The sequence below is a fragment of the Eurypyga helias genome, unplaced genomic scaffold (genome assembly GCF_000690775.1).
Source record: "Eurypyga helias isolate BGI_N326 unplaced genomic scaffold, ASM69077v1 scaffold39541, whole genome shotgun sequence".
Classification (NCBI taxonomy): Eukaryota; Metazoa; Chordata; class Aves; order Eurypygiformes; family Eurypygidae; genus Eurypyga; species Eurypyga helias.
In genome coordinates, this window is record NW_010230879.1 from 1 (window position 1) to 13,145 (window position 13,145).

The 13,145-nt window shown below is 53.2% G+C and overlaps 2 protein-coding genes across 2 annotated transcripts; one reads left to right on the plus strand and one right to left on the minus strand.

Annotated features, from left to right (window-relative positions):
- Positions 1 to 84: 84 nt before the first annotated feature.
- On the plus strand, positions 85 to 1,165 carry SH3BGRL3 (SH3 domain binding glutamate-rich protein like 3; the record flags this gene model as incomplete). Its single annotated transcript, XM_010160885.1, has 2 exons — positions 85 to 252; positions 653 to 1,165. Coding segments are annotated over 2 exons (234 nt in total), but the record flags the coding sequence as incomplete, so codon positions are not given.
- Positions 1,166 to 2,987: 1,822 nt separating this feature from the next.
- On the minus strand, positions 2,988 to 12,764 carry UBXN11 (UBX domain protein 11; the record flags this gene model as incomplete). The annotated part of the gene is given in 12 exon segments (XM_010160886.1): positions 2,988 to 3,022; positions 3,025 to 3,152; positions 3,968 to 4,114; positions 4,831 to 4,898; positions 5,130 to 5,230; positions 6,056 to 6,176; positions 8,200 to 8,277; positions 8,593 to 8,810; positions 10,143 to 10,257; positions 10,736 to 10,812; positions 11,869 to 11,923; positions 12,664 to 12,764. Coding segments are annotated over 12 exon segments (1,244 nt in total), but the record flags the coding sequence as incomplete, so codon positions are not given.
- Positions 12,765 to 13,145: the final 381 nt, after the last annotated feature.

Here is a 13,145-nt window from a genome sequence, read left to right on the forward strand (position 1 = left end):
TGCGGCTGGCACGCTGGGGTGCACGCCGGCCCTTCGGGCTCTGCTCCAGCTCCCCGTAACCCGCCTTTCCCGCCCGGGTTCCAGATCAAATCCCAACAGAGCGAAGTAACCAGAATCCTCGATGGGAAAAACATCAAGTACGAGCTGGTGGATATTTCCCAGGACAACGCGCTCCGGGAGGAGATGAGGGCGAAGGCAGGCAACCCCAAAGCCATTCCACCCCAGATCGTCAACGGAGACCACTACTGTGGGGTAAGGCTCGTGCTCTGCGCTGGGGATAAGCCCCTCGGAGGGTGGGTGGTGGGCGATAATCCCATCCCTTTGGTTTTAGAATCATAGAATGGTTAGGGTTGGAAGGGACCTTAAAGATTTTAAGGTCCCTTAAAGCTCGTTTTGCTACGAGCGGTCTCCAGACGCCTTTCAAAAGGCATTTCCGTGAGGCTCACGGATGAGTATTTGGAGCATAGTGAAAAATGGGACCCAGGCAGGGGTCTCTGGGTGACCGTGGGGCTGTCCCCCCTGTCGTCCTCCACACGACTGTCGCCCCTGCGAACCGGTTTGTGCCGCGTGCCCAGGGGACCCCATGCCGCCTGCGCGGCGGGAGCGTACCGCTCTCTTGCCTTGTGAGCGACCGTGTGGCTTTTCCCCGCAGGATTACGAGCTCTTTGTGGAAGCGGTGGAGCAAAACACCCTGCAGGAATTCCTGAAGCTGGCCTGAGCCCCGGTCTCCCTCCCATCCTGGACTCTACCTGCATTCCTGAGCACCCTCATCTCCGACCACCTTCACTTCCAGGTTGTCAGCGCTGTCCTGGAACTGCGACCTGTATCCCAGCATAGGGAAAACCCATGACCAAAACTACTCATTGCAGCTGCCTCCGATTCCCTCCTGCCTAACCCCGATATCATCTCAGAGGGATCCAAAGAAAGTCTGATGCTCGCTGCGCATGGCCTTTGAAGCAGAGCCGGGCCTGGCTCACGCCGCAGCTTCCAGTGCCTCTGTAAACAGCAAAGCCTCTGGGGCTGTGCGAAGTGCGGCCGGCCGTCAGCCCTCTCCTCTGCAGGGAGAGCTTCTGCTTCGGGAGGGAAGGGCTTAGGCTTGCATCTTACTTCCCACTTCTGCCAGTTGCTGTTAAAATTGTAAATCCTGCTGCCTCACTTCCTTTTTCTCCTTTATCTCAACTGCAGAGATTATGGCAACTAAGTTGATTTTTTTTTTGTTTGTTTGTTTTGGTTGAATGCAAAAATACTGCACAAAGCCTGGGGGTCTGACCACCCACCAGGGAGAAGGCAGGGGCTGGGGGCGAAGGCTGGTGCCACTCAGCAGGCTGCCCGGGAGGGCAGGTGGGCCTAGACGTGGGACCTGTGCCGCTCCGTCCGCCCTCCGCCGCAACGGCGATGCCGTGCCTGGGCTCCCTCGTGAGTGGTGATGGCTCAGGGCTGCTCCGGGACAGCTGATGCTCCGGCTGTCTTATCTTTCCTCTTTTTGAGTCGGCTTTTTTTGCAACCCGGACCAAGTGCATTTTGTTTTCCTGCCAAAAAGCAAGTTTATAACCAGTGTTGTCTTCCGAGATGCTATTAAATGTTACCGTACCTTTCACATCGGTACTCGTGGGTTTCTTTTAAATCTGGTTTTATTTTGACTGCAGGTTAAGCATCACCCTCTAACGATTCCGAGTCATTTCCAGCTGGGAGAAGCTGAGTCAGTTGTACTTGCTGCTGCAGCCTGACACAAAGATCTTAACGCCTTAGATCGCTGCCGCTAATCAAAGGCTCGCAGGACTTGTCTGAATATCCTACGGCGCGGTAGTGCCAGGTACCTCTCTCGAGCGTTCCTCTCTGCGGGGTAAGAGCGGCAGCCCAGGGGGAGGGACAGCTTCAGCCAGGAACGTGAGCCAAAACCAAACCCCTGGCACCAAGACTACCCCCTGGGTTGTAGACCAGGATGTAGAGGGGCAGTGGAAAAGGCTGTTTTATAGGAGGGTCCCTGTGCCCTCGGATCCCACCCCCTTCCACACCAACTCTGCCTTTGAATTATTAATGGGAGAGAACGCTGCGGCTTCAGTGGTTTTATTGGGAGCCTTTAAAGAGGGCTGGGTGGCAGCGTGTGCAGGGCCCCTGCGAAAAGGGAACCTGCCTTGCAGGAGTGGGAGTGTCATCGGCTGGGAGTCAAGTGGGAGCTTGTCACGGCTGAAACGGGAAGAATGTGCTGGGAAAAAGGGGCCTGCAAAGTGCAGCCTCAGCCCAGGTGAGAGGGAGGAAGATGCTTTACTCGGAAGCAGCGAAGGGATTATGCTCTTCTCCAATGACACGGTGTCCTGTTGCAGCACCCAGCTCCCGGCTGCAGCTGCTGCGGAGGGAGGGAGGCTGGCGGCTGCGAGCCTGGGCCCCGCTGGAGCTGGGGGCTGTCCAAGGGGAAGGAGTCGTTCACGTACAGGAAAGCCAGTGGCAGGATCTCCTGGCTGAGCTGAGTCTGGCTCAGCCCCAGCATTGCATTAGCTCAAGGCCTTTTGGGTTTAGCTTCACCAGGAACCATAGAACCGAGCCTGTTCTCTCATGGTGTAAGTGCTGTTGCTATCTGTAGGGAGCAGCTGTGTATGGAAAGCAAGCTGACCCTGGCTGTTTGTCCTGCTGCTACAGAGAATCCCCCAGCCCAGCTGAGTAGCTGCCTGGTACCATGTAAAGCTGGTGAGATCAGCCTGGGTAACCCCCGGCAGAGGTGAGAAACCAGGCCTGGGCTTTGAGCTGACAGAAACGGGCCTGTGCGAGGAGCCCACCTGTCTTGGGTATCAGCGTCCACCCACGAAGGGAGAGGCCGAAGCGCTGCCTCTGAGCTCTTCTCTTTGTCCCAGGTAACAGTTTAATGAACCTACATCTGCAAAGACACCCCTCTCCTCTCCTCCCAGCCAGGGGAGGTTGTAACAGCTGACAGTGCCAGGCAGCTCCCTCCTCTTGCAGGGCTTGCGGCGAGCAGCTCCTGTTAGGAACCGTTAGGCTGTTTGAAGCCCTGTCCCCTCTTTTGGGAGGGGTCCCTTCTCCGTAGCAGCAAGGAGGCGTTGGGGATCAGGCCACATTCCTGCAGGCTCCTGGAGTTGTCTGCGTACACCCTCTGGGGAAAGGTACTGATGATCTCATATGAGTTGGAGTCTCCACCCCTAGGAAAGAACAGCACAATCTTTCCGACACACGGGATCCCCCAAGGTTTTGCCGGCATGCCCTGGCCGATCCAGCTGTGGTTATGTAAGAGCGGAGGGAGAGACCGTTCCGCGAGCACAGGCTGCGCCGAAGAGAAAGGGCTTCCTGCCCAAACCGCGAGCGGCCGTTCCAGGCTGCACAGCTGCACTGGGGAAAGGAGCATCCCAACAGCACTGAGCTCATCCTATGCTCAGACTGAGGCCAGAGCTGCAGAGTGGGAAGAGGGGAGAGCAAAGGGGTCCCCCTCAGCCATTCGGAACTGTCCCCGAAGGGATGTGTGAGCCCCTGGGCAGTGTTGAGTGCGTTGGGATAGGGAGCTGGCTGGGCAAAGCGTGGTGCTTGTCCAGCAGCAGATCCAGCGGCCAAGCTGAAGGCTGCAGCTCAACTTCCAGGCTGCACCACCACCTTGGGAATGCTGGCCATAGTTAGGTGACTGCTGTTGAGCAGCTGGAAGGAGGCAAAGGCAGGGAGGGACCTGGGTCAGGTGGCAGTTTTCAGACCACAAGAGAGTTCTCTCTTCTGCTGTGTCAGCTGTTTGGGAAAGGCAGGTGTGAAACGCTGTGAGCAAAGCGTGACCCTGGCAGTGCTGCCCAGAGAGCATCTCTGGTGCTGGAGCCACAGCAGCGGCTGGCCAGCCGCCCCACCGGGGGCTGGGGGTTACAGCTCAGGCCAATCTGCCTGCAGCACAGCTCCAGAGCCTTGAGCTGCAGCCGAGAAACCTTCCCTGGGGTTCTGCAGAGCCGGCTGGGGAGCGAGGAGGAAGCCCCAGGCCTACCTGATGTGGGCGAGGTGTTGGCGCAGGTCCCCTATGGTCTCGGTGAACAGCATCTTTACGATGTACGTCTGCTCTCCGCTCTCAGACCTGACGCGGAGAGCACAGACGTCGGGGGCAGAAGCTTCAGCCTCTTCAGCTGTCCTCACCCTGGAGGTCAGAAAATCCTGTCAGCTGAGGGGCGAGGGCTCTGCTCACCGGGCAGAACCTCTGGGCTGCCGGGGTGATCCAAACAGGGGAGAGGTGTTTGACGTTTGGGAACGTCCTTGAGATGAAGGATCTGACTGCGGACCAAACTGCCGCTTTGCTTTCGCTGCGTAAAGGTGCCTTGGAAAGAGGGTTGCTGACCTTTTTTAGCTCTTTCATTTTAGATCAGGGCTGGCTGGGAAGTGCTTCGCCCTACTTCTCTGATTAAAAATAATCTGCTTGGGGTGGGGTTTTTTTTCATTAGCTATTTGGGTCTTGTCTTGCCACAAGACTGTGAGTGGAAAAGGGCTGTTAGCATGACCTCCCACTCCGGCATCGGTTTCCTGGAGGGGTTCTCCTATTTAACATGACCTCAAACAGCTGCTTAGATGGTTTCCAACTCTTAGGCCCTGGCTTGCTGTGGGGAAAAGTGCTTCACAGCAATAAACAAGTAACATTTTGGACAACAGAAGCTTTTGTTAGAGATGTAAAAGATGGCAGGTTTACCACAAACAATTTGTTGGTCTCCCCAAAAGACCAAACTTAGCCTTTTTCTCTAGTTCTAAGGTATAAAAGAGGAAAGTCTATTTATTTTCTCAGCTGAAACCCCTGAAATAAACGCTCAGTGATGAAATAGGGGGAAGGTGAGAGCCTGACAGGGCAAGGGGCTGTGCCTGTACCTCTCCAGGGCAGACAGCCTGGGTGTCTCCACCAGGATCTCTGGGCTGCTCCGCACCCCGTCGGAGCCCTGAAACCAAACCAGGTGAACGTCACTGCTGCCTGCTCTGCACAGAGCAACCAGCGCCAGGAGAGTCCAGGAGCAGGTGCCAAAGTGCCACGTGTGCTCTGGTGGAGCCTCTCCGGGAGGAGGAAGTTACGCTGAGCGGAGAGAGGCCTGAGGAAGCGGGGCCACAGGGTGCTGAGCCCAGGGAATCACTGCTGGCCTCATCCTGTGAGTGTCTGTGGGGTCCACTCGTACCTGCTGCGCTGCTCTGGCTGAGCCTCGGACATCCGTCGCTTCTCTGTGTTTTGAGGGCTTGGAAAGCTTGTTGAGAAACTGCTCCGAGGAGACTTTGGGACCTGCCAGAGCAGAGGGGAGATGTGCCCCTGTGTGACCCTTTAGACAAAACAATTTACCCCCAGATGTGGTGAAATGAGAGAGCACAGCAGCCAACAGGGAGAGCTCTAACCTCCCCCAGCTCTTTATTTTCTTTTTACTACTTAAGTAAAGGAATCATTTAGCACAGTTTCTGTTTGTGAATGGCCTTGAGATGAAGGAGGAAGTTCATATAAACAGGAAGATGTTGTTGATGGGCAACGCACTTGTATATTTTATTTTAGTACACATGCATGAACCTGCTATTTTCTGCCGATACGACTGACTGCATTTGACTTTCCAACCCTGACAGGTATTGCTTACCCAGACTGCTGGAATCCAGAAGCAAAATGAGGAATCTGGGGCCTGACCTTCTGTCCCGTATTCCCTCACGGAGGAGGAATCATCCCGTGTTTGGTACAGTTAAGAGCAGTCTGGCTCGAAGATGGCTGCCTCTGCGGAACGAGCTTGTTGGGTTTGATCTGCAGGGTCCCCTCAGCATCCTTTGATGCTGATAAAGGGGAAGCTAGAAGGAGTTTGGCCTTTCAGAAAGGTGCAGGGCAGATACGTTTTTGGAAACCCGCTGATCTTGTGGGCTTTTATTACTTGTCGCGTCTCATTCTTTAGGAGGATTGAATGATGAGAGGATGCCACGCATGCTGCCTGGCTCCCAGCTCCTGAAGCAACACTGGGGCTTCCTCACCGAGACCCTACACATTCCCCTCCTACCAGCTGCACTTGCCCCGGTAAGGTTTTGATTCTCCTCTTTAGGATTTTGCTTTGGTTTTGATGCAGGATTAAGAATTTACCTGGGAGCTTGATGGTTTCCTGCACCTCACTTGATTCTGAATGGCCAACCACTTGGCCGTGGCCAGGAAAACTCCCTGGATGGTCTCTCTCCTGAAATATGACGTCTCTTCTGTCCGTGACCTGTTGAATTAAGGCCAACCGCCATGAGCAAATCTGACTGTTGCAAAGCTTGTTCTTGCTGAATCCGAGCACAATAAACTACAGCAACCATAACTAGGAGTTGTAAACGCCAGATGAAACTGAGAGCGCTGCTTCCTTGGGAGCTGTTCCAGTTGTCCAACCTCAAGTGAAATGCTTTCTCAGCTCCTACAGGCTAACAAAACAAACCCTGGCAGATCCCCCGAGTCCCTGGGACAGCCCACCCGGACTGCAGGGTAGTTGATCATCCGACTCGGCAGCCCCTGGGCAGCTGCTCCTTCCCACGACTTGTAAGAAATGTGATTGGACCTGATGTTTCCTCCGTGTCTGCTTCCACACTTGCTAAAGTTCTCTGGCAGAAAGCGATGTGGAGGGATCGAGGGATGTCGAGGAGGGATCTGGCAGTAAGCAGCTGCTGTGGGGACAGTCAGGTGGCTCTAACAAACCAGGGAAGAATCATAGAATCATGGAATGGTTTGGGTTGGAAGGGCCCTTAAAGACCACCCAGTTCCAACCCCCCTGCCATGGGCAGGGACACCTTCCACTAGACCAGGTTGCTCCAAGCCTCATCCAGCCTGGCCTTGGACACTTCCAGGGATGGGGCATCCACAGCTTCTCTGGGCAACCTGTCCCAGGGCCTCCCCACCCTCTCCAGGAAGAATTCCTTCCTGATGTCCCATCTAAACCTCCCCACTTTCAATTTAAACCCATTACCCCTTGTCCTGTCACTACAGACCCTTGGAAAAAGTCCCCCCCCAGCTTCCTTGTAGCCCCTTCAGGTACTGGAAGGGGCTCTAAGGTCTCCCCAGAGCTTCTCTTCTCCAGCCTGAACCCCCCAACTCTCCCAGCCTGTCCCCATGGCAGAGGGGCTCCAGCCCTCGGAGCATCCCCGTGGCCTCCTCTGGACTTGCTCCAACTGGTCTATATCCTTCTGATGTTGGGGGCTCCACAGCTGGACGCAGCACTCCAGGTGGGGTCTCCCCAGAGCAGAGTACAGGGGCAGAATCCCCTCCCTCGCCCTGCTGCCCACACTTCTCCTGACAGCCCCTGTTACGGTTCGCTTTCTGGGCAGAGTGCTGCCCCGAGGCACGTGGCAGTGGGGAAAGCTGTAAAAATAGGGGCAATCTTTCCGTCTGGGTTCTGCTTATCTTCCCCTGACACTGTCTGTATCTCAGGTGGATGCGCTCTGTGCCTGTGTTTACCCCAGGTAACTGTCCTGTGGGCTTCCAGACGTGACCAGCTATGCACGGGTTATAGGGAACCACAGCCCCAAGAGCCTTGCACAATCCTCCTTCTTCCACCGGAGTACCACACCTACCACCTCACCCCGGCTGCCCTGACATCATACTCCGCCGCTGCGCCCTGCTTTCTTCGTGGCAGTGGGTAGGTGCACCCCTCTGCTTGTGCCTGCTCACGTTTCGCCTGCACTTGAAGACCTAGATTTGCATCCTCTGAGGCTCTCCGCCCGCTTTCTGCCTGAACATGTGGCCTTGGCTTCTTGCTGTTTCTGAGAAATCAGAAAAGTGGGGCCCAAAAGAACCTCAGGTGGCCAAATCCATTTAAATTGTGCCAAAATAAACTCTCCCGACGTCCACCTTGAGAGATACTTGTTCAATCTGGTTTTTAAAAGGTTTTCTAGGGGAACTATTTGTGATTTTTTTTTTTTTCTCTCCTTTTTGCTACACAGCTCTGCAGAGGCTGCGTGTACTACAAAGCCTGCCGTGCTCTCAGAAGTCTTGTTCCAAATCCGGATTCACTGAGGCAGAGAAACCCTTCGGACTCACTTATTTCCTGTAACGGCTCTAGCAGGTGTGTTCCCAGCCACCCCTTCCCCAAGACACGCGTGTGCCGGTTTTAGCTGCGTGTATGCCGTTGTTCCGAAACCTCAAGTTCTAATTGCCATGGGAAGGATCCAGCAGATCGGTGAAAGTAAACCTGAACGATTTTCCCGGGAAGCAAGAGATTTCTTTCGCAAAGGTGACGAATAGGGTTTTGCACGGCTTACCTGCAAAGGGATGCCGTCTGGGTAGCGCGTCTGCAGCTCTGATGGGAAATAACCCTCCGTAATGTCCTGCAGGCATTGCTGAAACAAAATGAGAGCTCGTGGTCATACCTCAGACCTTCTTTTTATCTCATGAGTGACCTATTCCTTCTGGGCCCCTTGTGTTATTGCTGCGCAGAAAAGTCTGCATCAAGGACTTCACCTCTAAAAAGCGCTACACGAAGAGGTGCTGGTGTGTAAAGGCACCGTGGGAACGCAGGTGAGAAGCTGGAGGCCTCAGTAGCTGCTTTTTTTAGGACTGAGATAAGATCACAAGCCCTTTTCCTACACATGCCCTTTCCTGAGGCTCAGCGAGTGACAGCAGGACGGCTGGTTTGTCGCCAGCCCTTTCCATACCTGTGTGGATGGGTCCTCGTAGGGCCGAAAGGGTCCGTTGGACATGACGATCCCATTTTGATACAGCGTGAGGGGGACAGGTTCTGGCCGTCTCAGCCGAGCACCCCCAGGCGTGTGCTCGATGTGAGAAATGCCTTCTCCAGCCAGCACATTCAGATCCTTCACCCTTTCCAAGACCAAATCAAAATCAACCTGGTGGTCGGCAGCAGCTGCTTCGCCTGCGGCAGAGGGGTCAGCGTTAACGGGGGGAAGGGGATGCCAGCTGAGCAACTTGCACCTCTGTGTGCATTTGAGATGCGTTTGAGTCCTAATATTTTTTTGGGGCTGTCTGCACTGCCTCTCCATCCTTTTGCCCGTCGGTCTTTGTGCAAGGAGTGATGCAATAGCACTGCTGCGGCTGCCAGGTTTACAAGAATGTGTGCAAAACCACGAGGGCAGGGCAGTGGGGAAGCAGCCCTCTTGCTGCAGAACTCCAGAGCCAGCTGGAGACGCCGCCACGCTCGGCTCTTGCCTCTGGGGGTACCTGCAGAAGTGTTGTGTTCCACCTTAATGTCGTGCTTGTAAAAAAAGTTGGATTAACCAGACGGGGTAAACGGATGAGGGCAGGTTTGCTGAGGGAACGCCAGCGTAAACACAGCCTACTCCCTGCCGCCAGCAGATTGCTCTCTCGCTGAGGGTGTTTATCTGGGTGCTCGAGGAGGGCGGTAGGTGAAGCAGTTTAGAGTTGTGGTGGGATAGAAGAGGAAATGAAAGAAGAAATGCAGGCAGATGTAAAGTCTTAGTATTTTCTGTTCTCCTTTTTTATTATTTGATAAAGGAGGTGTGGAAAATCTCCCTTAAAAAGGGAGCTGAAAATGAAAGTTGTTTCTATTGCTTCCCTTGTCTTCTCCCCTCCTGCATCCAAGGGAGGGAAGGGTGGGTTGGCTAGTACGTGCATGGTGGTTAGGAAACAGCGTTGCCTCTAGAGCCCAAGTATGATTCGGTTTTTTCCTCCCTTAGCACTTCCCAAGAAGCCATTGCCAAGTAGGCTTGGGCCCCACAGAGCACAGTCAGGTCTCAATTAAACCACTCACGTGGCGCTTGGGAGGAAAAGCAAACAATAGTCTCCGATGGAGCCAGACAATACGGGTAAGTTACTACAGCTACGATATACACAAAGCATCTGATTCTGTTTTCCACCCATTTTACGTCAGCGGTGATAGAGCAATCAAGCGTCAAACGTGCATGGTATGTGAACTCTTTGGGAAGCAGCTGCTGCCTTAGGTATCCTTCCAAAGGGCTGAGCCGGCGGGTTCTCTGCTCTTCCCCTAGGCAGAGCTTACAGAACGTCGGTACACAAAATACCAAGGTTCTGCCTGGCTTAGCTCCTGTTAAATTGCTCCATGTCTCTGTCCCCGGGATGGACTGGTGACCTCAGCACCCGACTGCAAGTTCTGAAGACCCAAATTCTGGTTCTTTGATGCTTATCTACTCTGGGGAATGTCATACCTTCTCTAAGTATGCAGCAGGAGCTGGGATAGCTGCTTCAGCAGAGGGTGCTGGGGCTTTACCTGGCTTCCACAGGCTCCTTGCTGGCAGCTCTCCCTCATCCTTGAGCGATTCTAAATCTTGTAGCTGTTCATGACCCTCTCCAACCCAAATCAGACCATAGTCATTTAGAAACCGCTGTGAGAAGAAGAAACAAATCAGTGTTGTAGACCAGAGCTTCAGAAAACTATAAATGGAAGCCTGAGGGTGATCAGCTGTGACCATGAGAAGCAGAAGAGGAGGTGAGAGAGGAGGATTGTCTTGGGCCTCTGTGGCCTTGGCAGACAAACATTCACTGGGTGAGTCGTAGTAGCAGTTCTACTAGCAGTAGGAAAAGGGAGAATGTGAAAGTCTCTGTAGTGACACAGCAATCTCCCAAGACTGCAGCAAAATGTATTTCTACAGTTCTAGAAATGAAAAGGAAGAGGCCTGCAGGAGGCACAAATGTTTCTGTATTAAAAACTCCTGCTGCCCTAGTTGCCCATCCAACCTGTTCTTTCTTTTCGGGGGGGTGAGGTGAAGAATTGTGATGATCAGAGTGCCAAGCAGCCCAGGACTGCAGTGATCTCACACCAAAGGTGCAGGTGGCTTAGGGCAAGTGAAACAGGTGTCTCACCTCCATCTCCCAGACCTGGGTCTGCAGCTGAAGACACCTAATTTCCAGTTCCTCTGCTGTGGATGACTCAGGAGCGCCTGGAAGGGAAGACTTGAGTTTAATATTTACTATGTACAGCCTTAAAGAAGAGCTATAGATAATCCACGTCACGCAGACGCCCCAGCAGCCTGTACCGTAAGTGACCTCGAGCCCGTACGACACAGGAGCGTGCTGCTCCCTGGCAGTTCAACCTGCAGCACAAAGATGCTGGCAGACTAAAACGATGCTGTGAAACTACCACTGTGAACGATACTGGGGAAGCTTTATGCTGCGGTAAGCTGATGTGAGCGGTGCCGTTCGCAGTTACACCGTGCGAATTGCCCGGCTTACTCAGTCTTAAGGGACCTGTTAAGAAAATGAGCAGGTGTCCACTAAAGCTGGGTCCACAAACCTAGGCTGAATGGCTAGAATAATGCACAGCGAGGTACAAAACACATGTTTGTGGTTTCATGGACGTTTTCCTGTAGGCTGCTCAGGAAATGAAGAACTCGCCACAGCTTTGTGCTAACAAGGTAGTTCAGCCGTTGTAGGAAACGTGTCCGGGCTCAGCTGGAGAGCTGCTGCATTCCAAGGAACTGAACGGAGGGGAAGACCTTCAGTGACTCACTCAAAGCTGGGTTCAATTTAGGCTTAGGCTGCCTTATGGGACAAGTAAGCCTGGACCTGTAATACTGTTTGTGACTCCAAGTCGATGTTTGGTTTCGCTTAGCTGCGAGTAGCCCTGTTTTTCCAGCTTGTTTGAACTCTGCAGTATTTACCATTCTGTTTTGTGGTTTGTTTGGTTTTTCTGACTATCCTCAGGTATCTCTGTGGTTGGTCTATGCGCATGGAAACTTGTAGAAAATAGGTCAGGAAATAATGTTTTGCGCTGTACCAGAAAAGCCGAGTAACAGATGCAAGTATAAAGTGCAGATCTGCTTTGGCAAATGGTTCCACGTGTGTGTAACTGATACCACTCACCAGAGAGGCTCTTGGGCTTCTGAGGCAAGGAAGGCTCAGAGGGGAGGTCTCTGGGCCTGCTCTGTTGCAGTACCACGAGCTCTCTAGCTCGCCCACAAGTAGAAGCAAGGTACTAAGGGTAGACCAATTTTTACCTTCTCCTTTCTGAAGAATCCTCATCTTCTCTTCAAGCTCAGCAATCCTCCTGTCCTTCAAGACCAGAACAAATAATGACCTTGTGTAGTACTTCGGCCTGCAGGGACCCTGAGGCACTAATTAGTCCTGGCTGCTTGAGTCAGTGGTACATGTTCTCCCACCCCACTCAGAGACCGGCAAAATAGGGGTCAGAAAGGCTCTATCACCTCACTAATACCTTAATTAGCCTCAAACGAGGGGTGGGATATAAACACACTTCTCCAAGAATAGGTGAGCGACACGCTGATCTATCTTCCCCTCCTCCATCTGCACAAGAGCTGTAGGCACAGACACCCACTCGTGCCTCTGTGTTTCCTGCTCAGGCACAGCCCGTGCTCTCACCTGCAGTAAGTGGCCGATGAGAAATGAAACCCCCATCTCTGCAGCTACCACTTAAAAAGAAGCAGGTATTTATTCAAAGCTGCAGTGATGTGAAGAGTTTGGCTCCGGGGTGACTCTGCTGTATGAGCAGCTGTTGTTTCAGAAAGCAAAAGGAAGAAGCCAAAACAGTTCCTGGTATCAGTGAAAAGGTGCTCAGAGTCTTCACTTTAAGAAGTCGCAGCAGGGACTGTCCACTTTCCCACCCCGTGGACTGATACTATTGCTCTGTTGCTATGCAATTTGTGTAATTAACAGAGCAGGCTACAGATTAACTTGTTTTGGCCCAAACGGGGTCTGAGCAGGTGTAATGGTACTGTGGCTTTAACTGTCAATGCAGGGCACACAACAGGTTTGGTAAGGGGCAGGTTTTTTACCTTCAGTTGGATTTCTTGTCCTTGTTTCTCTATTTTCTGTTCCAACATAGTGATTTTTTGCGTCATGGAGGAGATGAGCTCTGCGTCGGTGTGAGCTGCACCTGAAAGCACAAATAGGCCTTATCTCTCTGAAATGGCGATTGCTGTTGGAGGCACCTCTGCACCATAGGGGACTCCACTCAAGAATTATTCTTCTGCCACAGCAGGTAGGCCAAGGGTAAATTTTTGGGGTACTGGGTAGAAATGCCTTGGCTCCTGAGTGGTAGGGAGATGGCTGTGTCACTGACAGCACGCTGGGTGAACACCAGAATCAGCCTTGGCCCGGGGTATGGAGTCCACCGGGCTGTCACTGCGCGACTGTGATGGCCCAGAATCCCCGAATCGTTGAGGGACTTTACCCTGCATGTTCTTTTTCAGTGCTGTCCCCCTCGAGCAGGAGGGGAGACTGCCTTGCGCTGGATTCCTTGTCCGAGGAGACAGGC